The 26817-nt window shown below is 42.7% G+C and overlaps 1 protein-coding gene and 1 long non-coding RNA gene across 6 annotated transcripts in view; both read left to right on the top strand.

Annotated features, from left to right (window-relative positions):
- Positions 1–26817, top strand: part of LOC111271456 (uncharacterized) — an 81502-nt gene that overhangs the window by 11105 nt on the left and 43580 nt on the right. For all 5 annotated transcript variants that reach the window (XM_022852261.2, XM_022852258.2, XM_022852257.2 and 2 more), the window contains exon 2: positions 20794–20977. In XM_022852261.2, the coding sequence (XP_022707996.1) occupies positions 20794–20977 (184 nt within the window). The remainder of the gene's footprint in view (positions 1–20793; positions 20978–26817) is intronic.
- Positions 13258–16129, top strand: LOC111271457 (uncharacterized). The gene is made up of 3 exons (XR_015315323.1): positions 13258–13695; positions 14789–14973; positions 15551–16129. It is a non-coding gene; the product is annotated as an uncharacterized LOC111271457 (long non-coding RNA).

Here is a 26817-nt window from a genome sequence, read left to right as displayed (position 1 = left end):
AGAGGGAGGCTAGAATAATGGGGTAGTAGCTTTCACTCGACCGAAAATAGAACCCTGGGCAAAATGCTATTCGAATCCTCGTGTCGTCATCTAATACGGTGACGGGTGAAATTAAGTGTAGCTAGCGTTGGCGATGCTAATGCAATTAAAACAAATACAGTTTGGGCTAGCCGTTCTTATTTCATCTATCTGGCAATGTACAATCAACCAGCTAGCGAGTTCGGCGATAGGAACAATTGAGGACGACTACTGCTGATTATGAATCAGAGGACAGACTGATTTCGAGTTGAGGCAGAGAAAAAAAATGTCGAGTAAAATACACGAGAAGAATATATTAGCTCTACGAGTATATGGTAAAACTGGTGTGAAATCAGGAAAACAGTCTTCGTGGCCGCAAAAACGAATGTTTAAAAAACGATACAGGAATAACGATATCTATGCATCCATATGTCAGTCTCTAAATAAATATGATCACCCAACTATAGTAAAAACAGCAATTTTCGATAACTGCTAGCCCGATTTGCTAAAAGTACATAATACATATATATATTTATGTAAGGTATAAAAAAACGTTCACGTAATATTCAGCGTCCAGTGAAAAATCTAGGCGACAATAAAATAAATTACCCGTTTATCGATAATATCAGTCAGGGGCAAGATACTTGTTCAGTTCTATGGATATTGGCAAGTGTATAGTGAATTTCAAATCGATTCGGTCTGTCGCCCACACAGGATATGGGTCGCTCTTCTTGGGTTTTGATTGTACCACTGAGTTTATACCACGGTAACGTAAAACGCTTGTGCTGGATATGTGGAGATATAGTAACTTGTCTATATATAGTAAGTACCCCACCGCGATTGTTTGTTAATCTCCATGAGTTGTTTTTCAAAGACATAAATTATTGAATTATCGAAATGCTGGAAATTTTTAATTATTTGTTTATATCGGTGATTGTTATCATTGGAGTGCAGTGAGTTCTGTCTTTTGATCTATGTGACGGACAGCATCACGGGTGTCTAAGTGCCGCCTAGCTTTGTCTACGGACACTCAGGCTCACGGCCTTATTTGTCCATCTATTGCACATGATTCTACTGACGCCATTCAGCTACACTTTATTAATGTTGTCAATTTAAATCTAAAACGAGTAGTAGTTCTTGAGCCTGATCCCATACTTGCCGTGGCCGCCTTATCGCTCTGTTGTAGCACCTCGGTCACCTCGTTATAGTTGTCCTTGTTGACTTATTGCAACCTTCTTTTTGCGATGCTCCCATGATCTAGCATCAGTAAACCTGTTGTATTTTTTGAGAGTCTTCTGCATTGCCTATTGCCCTATTTTGGTAATTTTTGTACATTCATTCGGTAATCCGATTACTCTGCTCCGATTGTTCAGTCACCTCGATCCCATGTATCATGGTTTAGTCATCCTGCAGTCCTGTAGCAAGTGCTCCACATCCGTGCTTTGATTATCCTGTGCTTCCATTTTAATTAAGTCCCTAATGTGTTACGTTAATTAAAAACCCTCTTCGCGATCATTCAGCTATTTTAAAGTGAGGCTGACCTAAACTATACATATAAAACCGTGCGAGGAACCGAAGGAGCAGTGAAACGAAAACATTAATATATAATTGAAAAGTATTTAAACGATTCGTGCGGAAAATATCGTACTCGACTTCATGGTATAAAGGAAAAAAAAGCTTTGTGCCTATTCTGTGAAGTTGAAAAACTATGCAACCGTAGTATGTATGTATGTATGTGTTTCGTACGTCGGCAATCGTTCTTAGGGTAGTTACCTAAAAAGAAGTAGTCGAGTCTACAAGCAAGCTTTTTTTTTTGTATCTTTAACATACCGTTTTCATCGCATCAAATTTGGCCAAAAAAAAAAAATGCTGAGTCATTTTCAGAATGTTCCAGGCTTACATATATAACCCAAATTTTTAGTCATTTTCGGGTACTGGCCATTCTTAATGATAGTGATCATAATAATAATAATTATTATTATTTCAGTGTCTTCAATTTTATTTTCTTAGTGAACAGTTTCTTGATATATTTATAGATAAGGAAATTCTGATAGCTAGTTAAGTAAAAATCAGAAGCTCCGAAGAGTCACTTACTAGAATCTGCCCAACTTGGTTTAAATCAGTATACTTCAAAGGGAGTCAATCACTGAGTACAAAGTATCTCGCCAATAAGCGTTTAGCGTTAAGTCTATTGTGCACCTGTTCCGTAACAACGATCCAATTGGGAGATTACAACCGGTCGTAAAACTCTACTGTGTATGTACCCCTCAACACGTCGTAAAATTAGCACCACCCAACAACTAATAGAATGAATCTCTCGAGCCAGAGAAGCCTTATCCGCTTACCGGGACCGGGAGAACAGCACGAAGATTGGTGGAATCATCGGCGTCAGAGGGTTCGCCAGGGGCGTTTGGTAGGAATGCCCAGGAGAGCCTTTCCGTGTAAAAATGGATGAATTTGTACCCTAAATGTTCAGGCACGCTGACCTCAGCTTTGCCAATAAACAGTTCACTGAGTGTCGGATATTGAACCAAAGTTTCCTGGTGTCTACATGACGGTTTTATCGTAAATTTACCAATTTTTCATGAGCTTTAACTTCGTGTTATATTTTTGAATCTAGCTCTCATCCCAATTACCCCACATAAGCTGAAGTGTTCAGTATGGCTTAATAAATGGCACATATGTAGGTTCTACTATTAGGATAAGTGAGTACGATTGAAATGCCAGTGCGATCCGAAAGAAATCGGTACCTCTGCAAAGGAAGGTAATGATACCTCACTACAGCGGTAGGGTCGTAAAAGTAGAAGGCCATCTCAAGCTCTTGAGCGGGCGCTTGAAGAGGTATCTGCCTGCCTAGCTATCAGACGCTCCATAGGCGTGCACTTGCGTCATCAGAAAAGTGATACAGGACAATAGGGTTCATTTGACTGTGATGATGTCACGGCGCCATCAGTCGAGTGCAACCTGAGAGGCCTGTCTGTCAGATTAAGCTAACGGTTCGTAAGGCGCCAGAGACGCTAGACGACCATTAGCGTTATGCTATTAAGTGCTTCCCTAAAAGTATACTGTGGATACAATTGTACTGCTAATAGCCAGGGAAAGCGGAGTGCAATTTAAATAGGCCGATTCGTTGCTAGGCAGAACTGTAATGTCTTGCTAGATACGAAATGGTAATGACCAACGATTCAGGTCGGAATCTGGCAATGCTACTCATTCGAAAGGTAACACGGTAATTGCAAGCTAATGACGGACTGCTGTACGATTGATCTTATATCGTATCTTCTTAGATTAAGCTGTTCTCGCGAAATACTTTACATTATACGTTGCGCTTAAGCTGCTGTTTTCGACGTTTCCATAGAATTAGGAACGGAGCAAATCGCCAGAGCTCGTCTGAGTATCCAGTTCCGTGGATGCAACGGCCGAGTGGCGGTATTAGTCGACAAGATCCTCTGTTGTCGAGGTGTGACTATTTCTTTGTCGGCTGTCAGCTGATGGGTTTATGGCCCTTGGGGGTTTGCTACCCTCTTCAGCTAGACAGTGATGACGATCCGTGAACCCGCATGCATCGACTAAGGTATCGACCAACCGCAGATTGCCGGGTCCGCCTTCAAACGCTGCTAATGCCTTTAGGCACGATGATAACTTAAGCAGTGCAAAAATAACACGTTTTATCTCTTAATTGGGCGCCCTCCAATGTGCCCATGTATTACACTGCAGACGATTGTATCGACAACGAAGCACTGCCTGAGAACGTTCAACCCATTTAAACTATTGCACAATGCAAACAAAACAGAATCTGTACGGTTTATTTTCACTACTGTTTCTACCTATTGAATAGATCGGGGTGTTTCACGTTCGTGTTTCTAGCGTCATTAAAGAAAAACCACATTTATCACCCAGTGACAGAGAATTATGACAAAAGTCTTACAAACGCCATATATTGATAACCAAACTTCAGAGAAAGCAGAACGATCAAGATTTAACACATTGTCACAAGGACGAGCTTTTGTGTTTGGGATGAATCGAGCACTAGCTTCTCAATGTTGTGTACAAAGCTATTTGTACCTCTTGTATAAAAGTAAGTTCTGTCGACTCTACTTACTATCGACTATCGAGAAACTCGGCCACACGAGCAATATCCATAAGTCTAACAAATGTATTAATTCGTAATTAAGTTGTAATCAATAAAGTAACTTATTATTCGAGAATTCCGGTTAGCTTCGTTCCGCAGCCGTACTTGTAGCTAGCTTGTGCAGTTGAAAATTGTTCAAATAATAAAAAACAAAAGCGAAAATTCAACTGCTGCATCCATGTGGCTGAACACATACGATATTTGTATTTTCCTCTGGCTGACTCTTTATTTGAATTAGTACGTTCATAGGAATTATATTTAGCGCCGAAATAAAAATAGGTTCAGTGTATCAAGTGTCGTATCGGGACACAGAGACTCGCTTCAGAAATTTTAAAGCCGGCAGCCATATTGCACTTTGAGGCCTGATCAAGGCACAATACCTTGGCGTAGCGCTATCGAGCTAGCAGCAAGGCAGTGATGTAGAAAATTATTCATTGACAAAAGGAGCAGGCCATGACCGTGACGATAGCAAGCGCTTGATCGAACCAGTCTGGAAAAAAGGGCTCATCCAAATAAAAACACCGTTCGCACCTGATTGTCATTGCTAATAAAAGGCCATTACCTAAACTAGCCAAATTTAATAGTGTTCGCGTAAGTGAATTTGTCTAACGCTATCCGCAATCTATCTGTGAAACGCATTCGATGCTGCTATTTAATTTTTGACGCTTTTTTATGCGCCGCATATGCATATATATATGGGACATGACAAATTATATATATATATATATATATAGGGAGACCAATTTGGACACTTTTTACAAAGCTGTGTGTTGTAGCAGTCATGCGTTGATCTGTTATTCTTGGAACTGGAGGGAGTCAGTTCGTCCTAAAACAAAACCACAAGCCTATTCCGGTCAAATAAGGCCTGTTTGACATGGTCTATTATGTGTCATGATAGACGATGAATCAAAGTTGCCATTTCCGAACTGTTTAAGTGTTCGGAGGCGGGAGGTTTGTGTTTGGGGCTCGAGTGCGGATCGGCAGCTATCGTCTAACGTCTTTACACTCAACAAATTCCTCCTGGGACTATAAACGTACTTAGCTTCCTAAGAAATGACGGTACGTTATTGTCAGACTCCATGCAATTTTCGGAAAAGCCGAGGAAGCTTTATATATACAAAAGGCATTAAGTTGGAGACGCGTAAAAAGTCATGTCTAATAATATCGTAAGTTTCGTGCAGCGGCTGTTTCGGTAATAGAGTATGTATCGTTAGATGGATCCCAAATATACCTTAAAGACTGGTTGTCGTTTTTAATATTCGCGTGCTATTTGTTGGCTACCACAAAGGGGTTCTCATGAATTTTGGAGCAGGTATTTTTTTCAAGCGATCTGTGAGCAATCTGAGCGTGGGATTGAAGCCACAATCGAAGCAAACGGCAGTTACACTGAACAGACACGCTAACGAAGGACGATTTTTTGGCAAGTGCAAAAAAACGCATTCAAGGTGCTATTTTAATTTGGGTGAAGTAACGACATTTATTTCTGTCCCGTGCGTTTTCTTGAAAGCCCCAGACTATCTGGAGATTCGTTTCATATTGTACTGTGTTTTGCTTTAACACGGAACGTTCCTTTATATTAGCTACAATAGATTCGCTGATGGCTATTCTTCCCTACGGGCTATTGTAGTTCCATTCAGCTCGGACTAGTGTAAGCTCTGTACGAGATAGCAACGGTAGTTGTGCATGAGTGAGTGTAGAAATTTAGATGGGTCCAGAACGGCGTCTGCTGCTGCGTCACTCAGAACCAATCATGACCCTACCTAATCGGGTAAGCCATATCTTGGCAGTTTCTAACAGACCGCTTAGTAATCTTACGTTATTCAGCTGGCTAGTTTGTAGATTGACAGCAATGATGGTAGCTAGGTCAGTGATGTCACTGCCAATTTCAAGGGGGCAAAATAGAAACGAACGGCGAACCACTATGCTTGTGTCCGCTTCCCTCGTTCACTTCCACCACCAGCAGTGGGGCAGTGGGTCTACCCAACGGTGACAAATACACGGAACTGTTGGATACAAATAATAAATGTACATTTATAGGTGCACAGCAATGTCTGGCTCGTCTCGTCGTTGGCGATTAGATGGACAGTGGAACAAGGAAGCGAGTAATTAGATGTATATGTCTATCCATCTAACTGTTATAGTAGACGATTCATCGACGATCAGTATTAGATGTTGTACTCGTAGCTGATGTTTGTTATTACCCGCTTCCGCCTGATTCAGCTCCTTGAATTTGTCCTTCCATCTCTCGGCACTGACGTTATTAAGTGCGCCATGTATAAATTTAAGAAATGCTCTTGGTCGCTGGCTTGAGTGAAGTTGTTCTTCTTCTTTTTGTTGGTGTCCCTTTGATGAAGGGACCTCTATGTCTACCGTTCCGAGAATGAAAAACGTCTTCAATACACTAAACCGTACCCATTCCTAAAACAAACGATTATTATTACTGCAAATCGCATCCGTTGTTAGAAAATGAAAAGAGACGGACGGATCTACCACAGTTGAGAGCACATATTTCAGCATACGCAAAAACACTTGCTACCCCTTACGTGTGTGTCCTAAATAGTGACTCGAGTGTTTTTGTTGTGCTTTGCCTTTGGTCAACTAACGACATCGGGGTCCGTCCGAATAGTGAATAATAGACAAATCGCAATAAATTAATTTGTAGGCAGACTTTCAGAAAGTAAGCATACGATGATGGGAAGAAACAATAGATAGATGTGTGGTATCATTGGCTGTGTGATGACTAGTAGAAGTTCAAATAGTCTGTACTGGAGCTGAGCCTTTGACACCCGGTACAAAGGAATCGTCGTTACGGGATACTTTTGTGGGAAAGGTCTTCCCTAGCCTGGGCTAGGGAAGAGCAGGTCGAACGATAGACTTACTTTGTCGAAGCAGTTGCAGCTACTTCTCAGTTGAACGCAATTATGCCCAACTTTTCCGAATCATTCCAATCCAAAAATTAACATTAATTTACAATGCACTGCCTAATCTATCTGTTCCTTTGTCAGTGTCATTTAACCGTTATCTTAATTAACATAGATCTGCTAGTCCCCGTTTGGGCTCCATGCATGCAATTATGATATACATTGTGTACATTTCAATAAAGTTTTACTGTAAAGTTGAGGTGTGCTTCGTTCTACTATTTTTCTGTGTATCACCCTGAACCACGACCCATAAATCTTCTGAGAACTATCCTATTTATCCATTTTTGGATATTTGATCAATTTTCCCTTTGGTTGCCATACGACTATTAGTGCTTACGGTAACGCTTACGATCGTTCCGAAGCTGTTCAATAGAATGTTCCTGATAGTTACTGTGGTGATAAGGATCCGCACAATACGACAGATTCGTGTCCTGTTTATCGTTGGCTAGCTTTAATAATAAGAGTGATCTAGAAAGCTACCTCGTCACAAGAACTAGTATTGGTAATCTGGCCTGATCGACTACATTCCCAAACCCCTGTCTCTCGCCGAGTTCTCCAGCTCTCATAAACGGTTGCTTCGCTATAGAGTCGATCGTCCGCTGGCGTTTGGTACTGCCGCCGTAGTTCGCTGTGGTGGCGACTGATCGCTGCTCGTTGGCAGAAGGACGACAGAGAGGAGGGGAGACGACGAGGAAGCCCAGCCCCTCACGACGCGGCGGCCGCCGCCGCCGCCGCTGCTGCTGCCGCGTAGTAGCCACAGCTACGGCAGATACAACGAACACTAGATGTGGATTGAGCTCTACAGAACAAGCGTGACAGCGGCCGCGCCACCACTACCCCCCGCCGCCATAACAAAGAAGAGGCAGCGAGAGCGGTGGCGCGGAGGAAGAAACGAAAAGAGCGCTATCGTGGTGAACAGAAACCGGGAGAGAAGAGATCGACGACTGAAGGCCAGCTAGCAACGATCAGACTTGAACCGTACAGGCCAGTGCTGCACATACGCGCAGAGATAGCAGCGATGTGGATAAGGACACATATAACTAGCTCCTTCACGCTGCCTGGCACTGAGTGTTGGGCCTACGGATCGACCGTCTGCCTATTCTATCATATCGGCCTGGTCGTCGTCGCTGCTGCTGTCGTCCCCTGCGATGTTGGGCCATGATGATTGCTTGAGTTAGAGAGACGAGCGCTGAGAAGAACGTCGACCGTAGCGCCCTCCCATTTGGTAGGGCGGGCTCTCTCGCTCGCTCACTAGCCGGCAAATTCACCCGCTTTGTGTTCGAGCAATGCCGTGCTTGTAGAGCGGCCATTCGAATATTTCACTGCTGTTGCTGCTACTACTACTCGAGTTGATAGTTCGATCGGTTGGTCGCTCGCTCGCTCGCTAGGTCTGTTTGACGACGCCAGGACCGATTTCGCTTGCTGTCGACTGCTTCGTGCTTTGGGTCGGTTCTCGCTACCTATGAGAAAAAGCCGACCAACGTGGATATTGTCACTGTTTGTGCTGTCGCTGGCGAGAGCCTGCCTCTTCTACTGCACTGTCCGTCGTATTGCCGGCGTCGATAGAGGCTTCCTGCTGCTGGCGGCAACCAGCTCCACACATAGTTGCTTCTGCCGCTGCTGCTTGAGCGATCACTGGTCTCCTTCTTTTTCCTTTTCTATGGTCAAGGGCGCTTCTGCTACTTGCAGTAAGCGTAGTATTCTACAGGCGTGCTGCGTATGGCGTCTGTAGCAGTCACTAAGAGAGTAGCAATGGTAGTTGTAGGAGAAAACCTGGAGGGTCCCTTTCTAGCCTGTAGTGCTTGTCGTCGCCAGTGCAGTGTGCCTGAGTTCCGTCAGCGATGGCTTACTGTATCAGTCCCATCACTGGCCAGCATGAGCTGGCCCTCGCCACGGCGTGTTACTTATTGGTGTTAGCGCAACGATGGTGCCACCACCACCAGCCAGCCGGAGATAGAGGTGATCATGCCGCTAGTTAAATGATATAGTAATATAGCTGGTGCCTCTTAGTTCAGCCATTGTTAGCGCAGCGAGAATGAGTGTGGCCTACTGCTGCAGTGGGATGCTTCGGCTCGTTTTCGCTGCATCGAAACACGGCTGGCCAGCCGGCCAGACAGGGTTAGGTGGATGCTGTTTTGGGCCTGTTTCTCTGACGTATTGCTTAGGTACTGCTGTGCTTTCCGAGCCCGTCTCCCATGTCAGTAAATGTTTCTGTGAAGCGTCTGACTGAACTCGACGTACCCCTCCTTTCTAATATGATATAACCGGTCAGCTATCTGTGGCTCTCCACCGTTGCAATCACATCAGGGCTGCATCGGCGACCAAGAAAAACGTATTTCTATAGAATTATGGCAGCACAAATATTGTATAGCACGCGGATGAAACCGCAACGAAACTGTCTAAATAGAAAAAATGTTCGCCGACAGGCAACAGACCTGCAGAATAATGCACGCTTTACGCAAACGGTCAGCCGGATAGCTGGGCTCACAGTAACAATTAGCCCATTATTTTGTACTAGAACATGGGCACGTTATCGATAGGAAGGCTCATCCAGCTGCTAATAAACGATCAAGACCGTTCGAATGAACCTCAGCATTTTACACTAACCAACTGAGCAAAGCAGGACACACTGCTTAAGGTGAAGGGCCGACATGAAATTGGCCCGGGCCAAAATTTAACTTCTCACCATTCCCGATTCATTGGTTTAGCAACAGTGAAGTGAGCTTAGACCAGGAAAGAAAAAGAGTAAGTTGGCGCGGTGTTGTCAGAAAGCGCGATCGCTCGTGCCGAAAAGCGTCAATACTTTTATTGCCATAATAATTAAACGACTAGTGATTGCAAAATAAAAGGAAAATCGGCATAGTTTATTTCAAGTTGGCTAGAAGAGGTAAGAAGGGGCAATGGCTGAACGACCACGATGTTCCGAGGGGTCAATTCGAACAGTAGCTTCTAAGAAAAGTGTTGCCGATTAGCAGAAGAATCGAGGACAAAAGAAATGTATGTTCTGAAGAAGCGTTCGCGTATATTCAACGCTGGCGTCCTATTAAACTTAGGACCACCACTTTCCTTTAGATGGTGACATAGTTAAAACACTGACAGTAAGCACATTTGTTCCTTGCTATTTTGAATCGTATTAAAGATGTTTGCTCGGCAGGCGAAAGAGTAATCCACCGTTCCAGTTCATTGGAGTAAACTCTTTTTTATTGCTCATTCCCATCGATCTTCTTCCAACCTGGGAACTAAAAGATGTTGCAGATTGATTCACAGACGTAATTATCTATGAGTCAATCTGCAATAGCTTTCTGATTGACGGGGTATGCCTAAGTGAAGCGGTGATGATCTTGCAATATGAACTATCTGGACGCCTGACATCGTATTGATTGATGTACGTGGCATGCCACCACCTTTACTTCTTTTTGGTCGTTTCGCCGATTGCCCTATTCGAGCTAATTTCCCCATTAGAACGACTATCGTAAAGGCCTTTTCTAACTATGTGTCGCTCTCTAGGGATCGAACACGGTATTCAAATGTACTATTTGTCGTTACGCTTGAAAGTAAGGAATATAAGCGTGTTTTCTATTATCGTTCGTTAAATCACGTTCTCTAAGGCGACAAACAGTATAGAGCTGAATATCATTTTTGAGGTAACGAAGTGAACATTACATAATTACAATAGAAAATTTGCCTCCCGTTAAATCTTAGACCTGCTACGTGGATCCGGCTAGGTCCGGAGTGTAGTTAAAGTAATTAGCTATAATTAGATAGATATTATTGAGTGCTAAAATAAAATAATGAAATTATTTATTCTGTCATCGGTAGCCAAGCTACGTTACACGCTTCTTGCACTGCCTTAAGGCTTCGTGTTGCTTTTGGGAGAACGTTTGCTTGCCCAAGACCAATCCAGTAAAAAAACCAGTGGGTAAGTTTAATAGCAATTTCGCAAACACCATATTCCTACGGCGTCCGTCTGTGGAATTATCTATATATTATTTTTACTGGCTGTTTTTTTTTCCATTGGAAGCATAAATACCTAGATATATGAGCAGAGGTTTCAGCCAAAACTAAAGCCAGCTATAAGATAATACGTATATTACAATTATGGCGTGAATCGCTAGTTGTGGCTAGAAGAGATAGATAGGCGTATGCGGTACTTAAATCTGTAAACAATGTATATACATACGTGTACGAAGCACAGTTTACTGTGGGTACTGAAGCATCAAGACATCGTTGCGGAGCGTACTCATTTTTATTGTCTATGCTTAGCACTAACCCGTACACACATTGCGATAAGAGCGAGAATTTGTCTTCATCTGATTATTTATCACCAGAAGATACAGCCAAATCTTGCGTATTATATTGGCCCATATAAAAATGAAGAGACAGCACACATCTTCTGCAAATGCCAAAGGTTAATGGCCGACCGGCGTATGCTAACATATCTGAAATGATGGATCGATACATTTAGCCGACTAATTAGAACCGCAGCTTTTTTTTTTTATGTTTTAGCGATGCCCTTTTAAATGGCTCTTACCGAAGAGAAAGATATATACCCATCTACACGTATACTATAAGTAATCGTGCTATGTGGAGCATTCCTAGATAAGTCTCTCGCTTGTTCTAGCGACCTATCAAATTTGAGTTAATGAACGCATACCGTGATGATGTTGATATTGGCCTTCTGTGATAAATGGGCCGAAAATGCGGCCAAGCCTGCTTGAACAAAAACAACCTCTCTCCGATAGGTTGTTTTTGTTCATTGGAGAATCTTAAGGTTGACGATTTGCAATCTTTTTTTTTGGATTCGCATTCACTGGTCTATTCCTATACAGCCGTATTGTAAGACTTCTGCTCTTTAGTAGATGTTCGTTCAACGGTCAGAAGATGTAGAGAAAAAAAAAAATACTTTTTCAGAATAATCGTCTGCTGTTTCGCAATTATTAACACCATCATTTTGATGTTGTTAATTATGATGATCGGTATAATAACAAACGTTTCTGAAGTGTAAATAATTTTGCAAGGAATATAATTACTAGTAATTTGTATAATTATAGCGTCAATAATTAGCCCAACAAGCGTTTATCATTCGACCATTTGGTTTTCATGACTTTTCAACCGCAATTTGTTTTAGGAATAGACAAAAGAAGCGAACTTTTCAGCTGTGTGGAAACAACTTATTTCTTTTTGTCGTAGCGATGAAAGCCAACAGTTGTCTCCAGTGCTAACTTCACTTGGTAACTTGGCGCCTCGGAGCATGTTCGAACGCCCGCGCGCATCTTACCATTTTATAGTTTTTCCTTTGATACGAAGCGAAAATACTGTAAAAACAATTTGCCGCTGATAGGTGGACGCATGCTTCCATCTTTTTCGAGCAAAAACATGAGCGGCGATCCTTTCAACTTACCGAACTTTACAAGAACTTTATCGAACATTTTCACAGATCAATTCTGCTTGACAGGACGAATGTCTAATGGGAAATTTCTCAGTTGCGTGCACCCTCTGGTATTAACCTATTAGATGTACATTTCGTCTCTATCTTAGGAGATGCCCGCGGATACATGTTGAATCTCTGATCCTTTTGCGTTGTGCCGTGTTCGTATGTGTGTGGGTGCCTGTGTGAATATGTACATTTGTATACTAGCATCTGTGAATCAAACGCTACCCAGATGAAAGCTGCCTTGTGAAGCGGCTATACAGCGCTGGATCGGACTACCCCCGGTGGTTTTCTCCGCTGGTTTGCTACAATGAGTTGATACCCTTTGCAACATCCCTGCATCGATTACATAGAGCAGGCCTAGAGATTTTGCTAGTGTGAATAGAGATCGTACGATATGGTAGGGATGCTGCTAGCCCGACGCCACACTCACATAGCCACCTTTATGCCGAGTCGGTCGTCCGCTCAGTTGTGCCGTTTAGCAGACAAACCCTGCGATCTTTGGGGGCGCCCCCTATGGCGCGCTAACCGCGAGATTCCAGCGGTTAGCAGACAAACGCCAGAAACAGAGGCCAGTTCTATAGTCTGACCGGTCGCTCTACGCAAAGCAGATTGGCAGCTGTTCAGTGCTGCTGAATGCAGTTTGCGGGAGCACCAAAAACCAGATGAGCCGGCCTGTCATCGGAAAGGTCAAACCGAACAGGCCGCTGTAAGCGTCCGTCGATCTGCAGATGCTTTACCTAAGCTTCCCCGTCGTTGATGTATAGCATTGTCAGCCTTTTGGTTACCTGTCGCTGCTGCTGCTACTGCTGCGGTGGGTTGCCGCAGAGGAACACGCTGTGTCAGAACCGACCGTGGCCACTGCCAATGGTCCATTGACGGACGTAGTGTCTATACAGAACATCGTTTGATTGTACATTGTATACGAACACATCGACGCTGATGTATTATACCATGGTACTTGTCTGTCGTGATAATGCGATGATACTTCATGACGAACAGAAAGAAGGACTGAAATCAAACGCGGCGGGTGCGAGCGAGCGGGCGAGCGAGCGTACGTTCAGATTGCGGTTTTTTGCGTTTCTTCGTGATTCCACGGATCAACTTAGCGGCACCGATGTAGTTCTGTCCGAATGTGTCTGCTGGCTATGTGTGGAGAACTGTAGCCACATTCAACCGCCGCTTTGCCTTCGGTATGAAACAGAGCAACACTAGGATATGGGTTTGGATTGTGTCTAGCCAACAGCATATAAAGGAATCCTTGCATTTTTCTAGTAAGGTCCGTGTTACTGGCCGTAATATTAGAGGGCAGCGCTGCCCCACGCAGATTTACAGCTCGAATTTCGTCTAAATAGACCTGATTTCCTTGGTGGCAGTTCCGCAACTTCTCAACTACAGAACTAAAAAAGATCCCATCCAAGAACAATGGGTGGCTAATGTGTTCTCCTCCCTAGATCTGCAGGTGCGAATGATTTCCTGATCCACTCTCGTGGCAAATGTATATGTATATAAGTTTCGACTCAATTAACCTCATAACCCGTCATTTATGTCTGATATGACTCGACAGTATAGAATAGGTAGTGCTCACCGAATCATATAACAAGCCTACCTAAGTTTTGAAACCGAATCATGGTCATTTCCGGCCGGGTTGATGAGAAGTGTCGAAAAATATCCAGCCCGTATTTGGCAAGTGTCTGACTGCATGAGTTTGTTTTTTTTGACGGCGAAAATTTACGTTGGGCAGAAATCAAACACTACTAAATGCGTTTAATAACAAAACTTGCGAACAGATGGTACTAGAGCTTTCGCGACGGATGGGAACATCGTGAAGGCAATTCTGTTAATACAGTCGTGCTTAAAAGGTACAATTGTGTTAAAAAGACGAAATAATTCAAGCTGGAGAACCACCGCTCAGGCAACTCATAAGACACAAGCAGTGTTGGACCATTTGGATGATTCATAGGCGAGAAGGCTCAGCACTTCAGGATCTCTGAATTCCAAAAAAATGCAAAGCAATGCAGACTGTCTCAGAACAACCTTAACGCACTACAGGAAGGGTCGATTATGCTTCAACATGTCATTACAGATAACGAGACCTGCGTGCGCGCCTATGACGTGGGTACCAAATTACCATCATCACAAAGGTGAACCCAAGCTGAAGACCGGTACAACGATGTAGGTTAAAAAGCAAGTTCATTCTCAGCATCTTTTTCAACTATAAGAAGTAAGGCGTTATTATAGTCGTCGAATGCTTTTAATGTTGCTCCTTTTTTTTTTTTTTTTCAGAACACCTTGATACCTTTGTTACCGTAACTTCCGTATTCGTGTATCCCTTTTACCAAAGCTCAAGAAATGCCAGAAAAGACCTAAACAACATTGAAGTCCAACGATTGAATCTGAGCATTTTGTTAACGATTTGAAGTACGATGGTATACGCGCATTGAATTTCGATACGGATTTGAACGACTGAGGTATATACAATTGGTATAAAACAAAATTTTCTGTATAATCTTCATTTAGTTGTGTTAGTGGTCTTCATGGGGCGAAGCGAATGTAAACGTAGGTAATGCTTGCTTGTATATTAAATACTGTTATAGTTTTTTTTAGGGACACCTATTTAAATTATTAAATTTATACTTTTCAACAAAAAACTCTGCGTTTCGATATCGTTTTTTCTTTCTCCTAGTAAAAAGATTGATATCAGCTGCATGTATGAACAGAACTGGATGAATCCCTTTGCATCAACTCGAAGCATCTATTAATAATAATATTGGTCTAGAACTAAAATTCGTAACAGGGGAAAGCCGTTCCATGAAATTACGGGACGATTGTGGGTCGCCGATATTATAACTACGTTATATTCTATGCCAAAGGCAGCAAGCAACTAGGTTTACTGAGTAATAGCCCAGTAAGTCCGCAAAGGCACGCTCTCTCTGGAAGAATGAATCCGATCCTGATCGTGGACCTATTAATGACGAACAATATTTTTATCCTGAAACAAAAACATAGGGAAATAAAAAAGCGAAAATTACAATGTATCACGAGCAGGGAAGTTCGTCGACGGTCGTTGCGTTAACTTCATTTCCCGTTTCAATCTCCCCACTCAAGTTTCGACAGCTACGAGACTCCTGGTCGATGTACGTGACACTACGGGCCCAGTTGTCGGGGATCAGCCATATGTCTTTGCATCATGTCAGCTTAGACGAGAGAAAATCAGTCAATGATAGAGCAAAGGAAAAAGAAGACGATTGCCTCGATAAATAAGAAATAAGATGACGAGATAGTGTGAAAGTAAATGGCGATCAAGCGAAACATAGAAAAGACTAGCACGACGTACACGTATTGGTAGTGGCTGAAGTTGCATAGACTTTGTTGATCCCGTAACGTGGATGAAGCTCCTGTCTGGGTTCGCTACCACAACATCTGATAGCAGATGCATACGTGTAGACATTTACTATCACTATGGTTGTTTTTTGCTGCGAAATTTTTAACACGACTCTTAATAATGTCGCTTAAATAATAACAGTAATGCCGTCAATTGTAATAATCCGACAGTGGCTTCTATGTTACTTTTCCATCGGATCACGACTGAGTGAAGCTAATTCCAAATAAAAAAAAAAAAGTAGCAAGCCGTGTACATTTCTTGCCATCATTTCGATAGATACCCTTATATGTAGTTACGATGGCATGCAAATTAAAATAATTGTTAACTTCTTTCGATGAAACGCATCATTAATATTTGCAGGAGTAAGCAGATTTATCTATCCGCCTGTTTATGAAGCAGTTTAATAATACTTGTCCTAGCGTACTTGCGCCCTTAGTGGCCGTAGGACGGTTTTTAGAAAACCGTTTTTAAAGGTAGCCTGCAAGATTTGCGACTTTCGTCCGGCCAGAGGGACTTCGCTTTCATTGCGACGGACTGGAGTGTCACTAGAATAATCCTATTTAGGCGGCGTCAGTGTGGCAGGTGATACAGTAAAGTATCGCAAAACGCTAAGCATGACCAAAAACCCCTTAGTTTGTATACATATTTATACAAGATGGGGGACACTTCTTCTTTATATGTTACGATATGCGACAATTAGATGGCCTATTGATTGTAGTAATTAAATTGGTCCGAATATGCTGTATTTTTACTTAAACTAATATTGGGTGGAAAGCAAAATTCAAAGTTAACCCGCAATACGCATAGAGTCTAAGTTAGTTAAGTTTACATGCTTTCCTTTCGCACACACAAGCTGATGAGGAAATCGTAAGACGTTTTTACATAAGACGTTTTTGTGGACAGTGGATATGCGAATCGAATCAAACTAAAGACGGACTAATGAGATGCGACAATGTATAATAATAGATCATGCAATTGGGGCATTTAAATAATATAATAAATAAACAAAAAATAATAATAAGGAATTTAAATAATAAGATATTCCGCAAATATATTTTAGATGGATTGGATCAGGTGCAAAGCTACAAGAAAGGCATACTTTTAGAAATTACCCACACCTGATTTGACCTGTATCAAGCCCGATTGACTCATTCTTATTGTGCTATAGACTAAGAAGTCCCATTACTCTGTTGGGTCTAAACAAGATACCCAGTTAGCAGCGAACGCGAGGCCGCGTTCAGGCAAATATCAAAGCTTACGGGTGTTACGCTCTACATTCAATCAGTAAGTATTATTTTGACAGTTTTATATAAATATCTAAACAATATCAATGCTCTCCTCAACGCAGTGCTTGAGAACGCTGTTCCAGCACAAGCGTGAATTTTCATATATTCATCTCCGTGTCGGTGGTGGCGATCAGGCATATTTGTCGACTGCATGTACTATGTATCTATGACCGCTGCTGGCGCAGGAGCCAAGCCACACTCGAGGATAGCCATGACATTTGAGCGCGTAAATCAAATAAATAGGTTCCCTTCCTCTTTATTCCTGCCGTCACCAGTGTGAAGCTTAGGAACGGATGGCTTAGAGGCATCTTTGACTTTTCCATCTTGCCAGGCTACTCTACGGTACGGCGACTACAGCTGGCAAACAGGCGGCCGTTGCCTGACGATATACAACCATCCTGGTGGCTGGCCCCCAGTCATTTTCTCGTCGCTAGGCCTTGGCAAGAAAGAGGGTCGTCGTTTTTGTTGTTGCAGTTTACAGAGACATATTCGTGGAGGTTGTTGCCGATTTGGGCGCCTGCCGTCAGTACGAACACAGGAGGCCAAACGCATTGGGACGGCGTTCGCCGATATACCGTTGGTTAGCAAAGCGTTGCTATGGTGCTGGCGCACCGAATAACATTAGCATCCAGCGGTTGTCGTGGCAAAAGCAGCGGTATCAAGAGCTGTTTCGGCTGATGTTCTGCAATACGCCGCCAGCTCTACGATCCAAAATAGTATTTCTCGCTCTCTATTAAACTGACTGACGTTATTATTGTTTAGAGCGGCTAGGGGATACGTGGCTGGATCAAATCACGCCGTAATTTCTCTTTCTCGTCGGCTGGCTTGATCAGCTTCCTGTCTAATGTTGCTCAGTGATGATGACTGACGCGCTTACATGTATTTTGCTCATTCATGCCCTGCAATTTAACACTATAGCCACTGTCCCTCGGGCAACGGTCATGAATTGCTCATGCAATAATATTGGTTTGATGTTGTATATGTACAATATAGCAATAAATGTGTTTTGTTAGCTCGGTAGCATATTGTGTTGTAGTACCGATACACACTGATACATCGTCGACTATCCTTACCGTGGTCATTAGTCCGATATCTGACTGACAGTTCTACTAGTAGCGCTGCCATTCCTATTGTTCTGTCAAATGTAAACGATAAAGAGAGCGGTTCTCGCAGTTCTGCTCCCTTGAGCTCCATATCGCATGGAGCAAATCTTCGATGTTACCTCATATTTTTTCTGTTTTCATTGCTCTCCATCTACCGGCAGCAGAGCAGTGAATCCTTGTCTATCCGACGGGGGCTTTCCACCGCTGTCTGGCTTAATATGTTGCACAATTAGCTAGCATTGCGTTGATCTCATCGGTTACTTTGTTGTGCTCGTTGTTGGATCGGCCGATTCGCTGGTGGTCGAAGCCGTCCGTCCGTCCGTCCGTCCGTCCGTCCGGATGAAACTGGTGAAGTAGTCCGCTCGCAACGGAATGGGGTATAAAAACCATTGCCTACAGCAGTAAAGCTGCTTGGTCGGCGATCACGTAAGGATGTGCCCATGGCCGCCGCATAGACTTCTTCACATCGGACACATGGGCATCCTGTCTATTCGTTTATCCCTACAATTTGCTCTCACTCCTGCCTCGTCTTCAATTGTAAATTTCACGATAGCTGTCCTGCCGTCCGGCGCGTTGCCAATAGCTTGTCATCAGGTTGACCAATGGCCCGTTTTTCCTTCTTAGCTTCTGCTCTCACTCTCTCTCCCCAATGAAGCTAGCGCGCCGCCACTGATTCCAATGCCACGAGAGCAATTCCGATTCCTAGTCACTGACTCAACCCTCGGTTGTTCCTTCCTTCTTGTCCTGCCGAGCCTGAGGAAGCGGATAATGAAGATCACGATGATCCCCACCGCTCACTGGTGGGGATTGGTTTGCCCTTTTCCTTGCCACATACTTACGCTGGCTTTTCTTTTCTCTGCGATAGTGGCGTCCCTAGTGCCATTTAAATTATGGAGCTGGCGTTGTCCACACGATTGGATCGCGAATGTAGCTACACGATGCTGTTCTATAGCTAACATCAGGCGAACGAAAGTGCTGAAAAATCAACGAACAAAAATAAATTGGACAGTTGCTCAAGAGCTGATCTCGGCAGGCGACTCTTGCTTCTCATCAATAGAAATGTCCTGTGCAGGAAGCCAACTGGCGATTCACTACAGGCTCCTATTCTCCATCTACCTACTACACGAGACGACATCGACAACGAAAATATAATAGAAGAAAAGAAAAAAAAAAAAAAAAAAGGCAAGAACAGATAGGCAAAATCTTCGTATCTGTCCAGACAGCCGGACGGAAATGATATAACGAGAATGATTTCTGACATGGAGAGGTAATGCTTTTGAGGGAAAGCCAAAACAATACTATTTGTTCTATAGACAGGCAACAATAAGAGTTAGGTTGATTTCAATACGTAGGAAAAGACGAAGCTTTAGTAAAGCCGTTTGCTTCTCTACTGTTGATGCTATTCGAAGCATTTATTTGTATACCTATTTTCTATTGAAGTTGGTCGGCTTGAAGACGAGTTGTACATAGCTAGAGTATCTACGAGTTCCACAATAAGCATAATTAAATGAAAAATTAAATCTTTTTTTTTTTGGTTAGCTAGGTACGGTTTTTGCCATGTTTTGTAAAAATCAAATATACGTATTGTCAGAGTATCGGTAAAGCAGTATCATTTCAAAATTCTAGATCGTTTCTAGAGCTGTAGGGTAAAAAGATATATAATATTTTTTTTTTTTTATTTGTTTTCCCTTTTTGAAACTTGATAAACTTGCATAAACGAGCATTTGTGTTTGCTTGCTCTCATATTGTTTCACATTCTCGAAGAACGTTTGATGGATCACTAGTAAACAAGCTATTCGCTAGTACCGAATTTCGAAACTTCCCGTGATGCACAATCCAATAAGGCAAGCTCGCAGGCCCTTTTGTAATTCTATTCAAGGGACGAGATGTATGTAATCGGGCGTAGCCTGGCCCGTATCAAAAGCATAGCTAACTAAATATTGGTCCACCACGCGTTGGTCATAACGAGTTGCTAGCACATTCTTTGGGCCAAGTGTTTCGTTACAAATAATATATAGGTAAGACAGACAATGTTAAGGTAACTTCGATTTGGTGATTCCATAACGTATACTACGTCAAATGTTAGAAAACTATGTTAACTTTAGTCAGATTATGGCTGCCCGCAAGTGAAGAATTAGGTCACACTCTGATCTCCCCAAACCTGAAATCCAACCTTCATAAAACGATCTCTTGGTGACCTGCTATTTCTGTAAAAAAGCGATACGTAGCTTTAACAATACTATAGAAAGCATCGAACGCTGGCTGCTCGAAACGATAAATACATTTACCCACATCTTAGAGGTATTTTTTATTATCGGTGTTGATTGTTTTCACGTATATAACTAGAAGAAGCACAGGCATCATACAGTGGATTATATACATGTATGTTTATACAGTGCACGTGACTTAAAAACAATTTAAGATTCGAAGTGTTCTACTTACTTGTCTGTCTGGTCTAGTATTATTTGCCTAGCAAAAGCAAATAAGCAATAATTTCTTTGGCACGATTTGTTTCAGGCGTCCCCGCAGGACCTCTCAGCATCATCCACGCAAAGTCCAAGCAGCCCTGAGACGCGGTCTCCGTCTCCGGGCCTTACGTCCGCCGAGGAGCGAAAATTTTCGACGGCACCTGCAGGTGGCGGCGGCAACTCTCAGCCACCTCAGATCTACCCCTGGATGCGAAAGGTTCACGTCGGTCAGAGTAAGTATCTAATCTATTTGGGTCGCACAAAAACATCCTCACAGCTATCAAACAAAATTCCCTGTGTCTGATATGACCGTTCTCGCATGTTGCTCGTTGCACTATTAGATCATATCAATCAGAAACTGACTAGACACATAGGCCAACCTAGCCGACAAACATTCACCTTTTTACTTGTCTGATTTACCGATAATATACATCAAACTGTAAGACCTTCTACATTGCTTTCTAAACGCTGATATTGGTTGAATATTGTTTTCGGCATTGTACATAGTGCGTTTGGTGAGCGTGCGAGTCATCCAGCCACATTTTTTCTTTATAGCTAAAGGACACGCTGTTTTGTAACATCGTGATTTCCCCGAATACTCCTTATTTGGTTAGCCAACCCATTTTTTTCCTGAAGACATCTATGTTATTACTGAATGCGCGAGTCTTCTTGCGTCTTCTTTTATATACGAGAGTTATTTCCCATATCTTACGGCATTGCTGCAGTGTCATCGCTGTGTGTTGGTTGCATTGTTGCTGAAGCATAGGCAGTTGTAGGCGACTGCTTTGGGAATCAACGCTCAGAGATATTTTTGCGAGTTTCCTTGATCCTACTTGCGGTCCATATGTCTTCTTCCGAAGGATTCTCCTAGCCATGACTTGGAAATTACGAGGGCGTTTCGAAAGGAGCGGATGGTCATGGAGGAGAAAAGAAAGGAAGGAAAGAAAAAAGACGTAGTCGGCGACGCCGCCTCCACCGCCGCTGCTGCCCAAACAACGCCTCCACGTCGCCAAACTCCGCATTTGCTCTGTTCTCCTTCTTTATTTTCTTTGCTGCTTGTCACTGTTTCGACCCAGCCTTTTCTTTCTAGACCCTGGTTGTGTGTCATCTTCGCAATCTTCTTTTTGGCGGTGAGTTCCACGAGAATAGTATCACCCTCTTGGGTTTTCCTATCTTGTGCCTACTGCTTTTGCGTTGCTCCATACAAAGGGTGGTCGTATCGTTCTCGTTCGATGCCATACCATGCCATCCATTGCTACGGCTCAGCAGAAACGACATAGTAGTCCCCCCCCATTGTCGAAGATCGTTTACCTCATGCACTTTTCCGCCCTTTCTTCGATGCCCAAAGCTGGATGGCGTAGGCTAGGAGGGTAACGATAGGTAAGCGTAGGCAGCCACCCCAGCAGCATCAGCGATACAGGAGGCGCTGTACAGACGTTCCTTTGAATTGAAGGGCATCTCTCCTACTTGCTTTCTGACTGCCAGCAGCGCAGCGACAATGCAGAACTGTGGTTTTCGGCATGAAATTTTCTTTTTGTCTCCATCACAAATCTTTCTTCTCTCTCGCCGTCCCCGAAAAGCGGGAATGAACAACAGCGGACTGGCATTGTCATATAGAATACACGTCGCCAGCGTAGCGGACAGCATTTATAATACTATATTACAGTAGAGTTCAGAGTATAGTTGACTGCTGATAATAACCCAGAGGGACAGGTATCTAGCTTTAAGTAGGCAAGTTTAGACAGACCCATATTTGATGCTGGTGTCTTCCCAAGACGGCTGTACCTCGTTGTTTGTCCATTATTTTTCGGAAACCGAATGCAAGTCGGCTATCTGCGAGTCGGCCACCGTAGAAAAAAGATAACAGGACACAAAAAACCAAAGTCCAAGTTGCAGTCGCGCATTTGTAATTGGTCGTTTGTTAAATGCTACTTCTCATTTTGCCGATAGTTTCTTTGTTCAGATTAATCTTATTACAAGATCGTCGTTGTACATTATTCGATATTTAGCCAACCTTTGCCTGCGCTCCATGAAGTGAGACCTACTCAGTTTCCGTTCACGGTAAGACGATGACAGCTGCCTGTCAAAGACAGCCAAATGCACGAAAAAGAGACTACTTTGGCCAACTGAAAGAGCAAGCAATATATAGGTATGTTCTATTGCTTTGTAATCTGTGGGGAACAAGACACGTTTTGCCAAATGGGTGTACGACACCAGTACGTTTGTGAGACGTTACGTCGCCAGTGCTATTGTGAGATCGCACAGAGCTCACGATCCGTCAAATTAACAAAAAGCCAAGTCCAGATGATAATGTCTCGCTGAGCTAGCTTCTTCCGTTATCTTCTTCTGTATGAAGACACGACCACACTCGAATAGTGACGTGATGACACCTAACTCATTCCAAGGCAGCCTAGAAGACTTACTGGTACAACACTCTTCCAAAATAGACTAGGACAGTAAACATTGCGATGAATGCTGGTTGAAGAAAGATGCAGATTCTCGTGCATATCGCCTTACAAGAAAATAAGCCACGTTGTCATAGGCTTATTGTCGTAGCATTGGTGCTATCCTTAATCTATCCAGTTAGTTAATAAAGTATAGCCAATCTTCTTTTCTTTCTCTGACTTCGAAAGTCCCAATGAAGAAACCGGTGTGCTGTTCGCCTAGCCTGCGGCTATAAAATGCGTAACGAGGTAGGTGAACTCTCGAGTTGATAGAGTCAAATATATCTCTCAATAACATATATATCTTCTATGGCTTGCTGAGTCCTCCAGATGTTGGTAGAATATAAAGTATGGTAAATGTCCTTAAATACATTGAGGTAGGTTTTTGACCTTCGAGGACCTATAACTGCATTATGGCAGCTATCGCAACAATATAGACGTTTACGTAGGCGCCACCTATTGAGAAAAAATAATGGGATTTGTCAGCCAAAATGCTTGCTTCTTATGATGCGCTTATGATACTTTGGTAACTACCCATTGACATACCTGACGGTTTCCCTCTTTTTCTTCTATTTTTTTTTAGATAATTAATCAAAACAAGACAAACGAAGCGCTGCGGTGAAGAGAATGTATCGACGGAAAAACAAGCGATTTATGCTTCAAACCTTAAATACAATGCCATCGGCCTTGTTCGTTGATTAGCGCAGTCGGTCAGGAGACATCGTAGTACGGCCGCTTTCATGCTCGCCGCGGCCATATGTATTAGGACTCAACGTGCCTGTTTATATGGACGTGCACCTTTGTAAAACTCATAGACATAACTCTATTAATGTTATGTTGAAACAATGATAGTAATAGGTTTGTGTTCCGTTAACTACTGCTGATCTAGCCTCTTGATGAAGTTTGCCTCAGAAAAAAAATAGGATAATACAGCAATATGTGCAATACTTCAAATAACTGAAGTATCAAGTGACGAATACAGTAGAGAAATAATGGTGTTCTCACGCAGACGACACACGGAATTCGACAGACACGCGAACGTCGTAGACGAATGCCGTATAGGGCAGACCGATTAGAAGCGACGATAATAAGGAGCTCTTCGAAAGTGTGTTTAGCGCGGTAAAGTGCTGGATCATTGCATCAAAAATTATGATTATTATTAGTCCGTCGGAACATCAGCTGATGCATGTTTTTTCGGTCTGCTTCTGCGGATTGCGAAATAAAAGGTCGCTAATTCGGCATAACTTCGCACGGCTGTTGTAAGCTAAAGCGATACGAAAAATAGTAAGCTACACACTGTTTTAACAATGCCGTGGTCAACCCCGATTTACTCAATCGTAAAACGAACTAGGTAATTACGTAAAGGCTAAACAGGCGTCTAATGGTGGGGTTTTATTATCGTTTGTCTCAAGATTTTTCCAATATTATCGAACGTATCGAGAGTCCTAGTTATATGTACGTCTTTGATGAGCAAGTTCGCTACTGGCCCACTAGCAGTTTTTTTTAGCTAATGTCTAGGTAGTTATCCAAGGATTCGATCGAGCCCAATAGGATCTATGGCTAATTTTTATGTGACAGGAAATTTTCCCATATTTAAAGCTGAGTCGAGTTGAAGACAGTGGCAGACAATACGGGGACTTGTTCTCCCTCTGTTTCCAGATGCTGATTGGCCACTGACCCAAAGTAAAATAGTAGACGATCTAAAAGCATTTCTTGGTCATCAGTGATACTAAGTTGGAAAAACAAATGAAAATGTTGCCATAGATTAATAGTGCGTACGTGGGCAGAGTCGAATTTTGCGATTTGGATTGTGTGGCCTTATCGGTTCCTGTCGACTTCTTGCGAGCTCCATTGAATAATATTGGAAGCAAATTATAATACTGGAAAACTAAAGGCTGTACGAGATCAGTAATTTTCTCATAGGCATTAATATGGATCTGTTAATTGTAAGGAACATTTACCCCACAAAGGTAGTCTACTTGACGTTGACGTTGGCTTACATTAAACAATGTACCAGTTATTATTTTTATACATTAATTAGATCGTACAATGATGCACTCACCCCTTTGCCTGTCAGCGTTCATATCAATCGTCGGTATCAATGCATTTCTATATTGGGGTTATCGTTCGAGGTGGAAAATGTATTATGTAGTAGTAGCAAATATAGTAATACGGGTACTTTCCTTGTGAATTGCTGAATGAATGCAGGCTTGTGTTGGCCTGGCACCCAGCATCTATAACAAACATCTGAGCATAGATGTATCGCACTTACGTTTGTTGCAGCTGGGTGAGCGAAGCAAACTCTTAGCTTCTTAGTAGGTCAGAGAAGCTTCCCTGAGAAGGCTCTCGACCTTGCTTAGTTCTGTGGGCCTATCCCTTCCCCAGGCTCGGAGCGTTAAATTCACTAACAGAAAACAAAAAGCGATCTTTGATTAGAGCTAGCTTATTTGCGCGCAACTGTGCAAGTGGGACAACCGTACAACACTGATTTTATGCGCAGTTAGAAACGAGTTGATTTTCTGCATGTTGCCTACGTAGTTTTGAAAGCCTGCCTGTCTGCCTGCCTTCTTTTCAAAAGAGATATGCTAATTTGCCGTTTTCCTTTCGACATTCTCTCCTTAATCTTTTCTTTTGAAGGCAATTTATATAAAACAGCTCTTCGATGTCCGTATATCGCGAATAATGCTGCTCTGCTGCCATTACTATGTTTGAGCTATTCTTTCATGGAGCTTCTGTATCTCAATAAATGGCCATGTAGAGAGCGACATCTACCTGGGGTGCTATCACCCGAACGCCTTCACCGCCAGTATAGCGTAAGAGCCTTCTTGCACTATAATCGCTACTTGAGTACCGGTGTGTTCCGAATCTGCAGCCATACGATACTACATAGAGCGCATAGGGACACTATGGCGCTCATGAAGTATTGCTTTACGCTCGCCATCGTCACTCGAGGGTCGGTTAAGGCGTAGATTTATGTTTATGCCTACCCGATCCTTAAATTCGATTTACTCGTATGAAAAAAACAGCTGTGTAGAGTAAATCATACTTTCCGGCCCTGTTCTGCATCGTTTCTCAACATACGGCCTTAGCAGAAACTGGACACGAGAAATGGGTCATTGATTAGTCCAGGTTGAAGCAGTGAAGTAGTACAGCGCCTTTATTACTTGAGAATCAATTTTGGTGATACGATACACACTTACATGCCTAATTTAAGCTAATCAATTATGTGTTATTTTTGCCTTTTTAAACAATAGCTAGTAATATATATATATATATTACTAGCTATATATAGTTATATATAGAGCGTAAAAAAATGCAGTCGGGATCGTTATCAATTTGTTTTCAGACAGACAACTTTACACTTCACAAATATTTCACCCTTTGACGAGCATTGGTTGATCTTAACCCAGATTAGTTTTGCCTATCTTGCTATAGGCACAGTCGATTAGGACTAGACAAAAATGTTTCGATTTTACTTTTGTGTTTTGTCAGAAGCTTTGCCCTATTTTCCTAGAAAAGGTAGCAGCTAAAAGTAAGAACTAAATACAATTCTACGCCTTATCTAGAGCAGTCGAGAACAAACCTACCACAATGATATAACCCAACAATGCCAATAGTTTTTGCTTCGC

Source organism: Varroa jacobsoni, unplaced genomic scaffold (assembly GCF_002532875.2).
Source record: "Varroa jacobsoni isolate VJ856 unplaced genomic scaffold, vjacob_1.0 contig00636, whole genome shotgun sequence".
NCBI lineage: Eukaryota > Metazoa > Arthropoda > Arachnida > Mesostigmata > Varroidae > Varroa > Varroa jacobsoni.
This window is presented reverse-complemented; position numbering and strand designations above follow the sequence as displayed.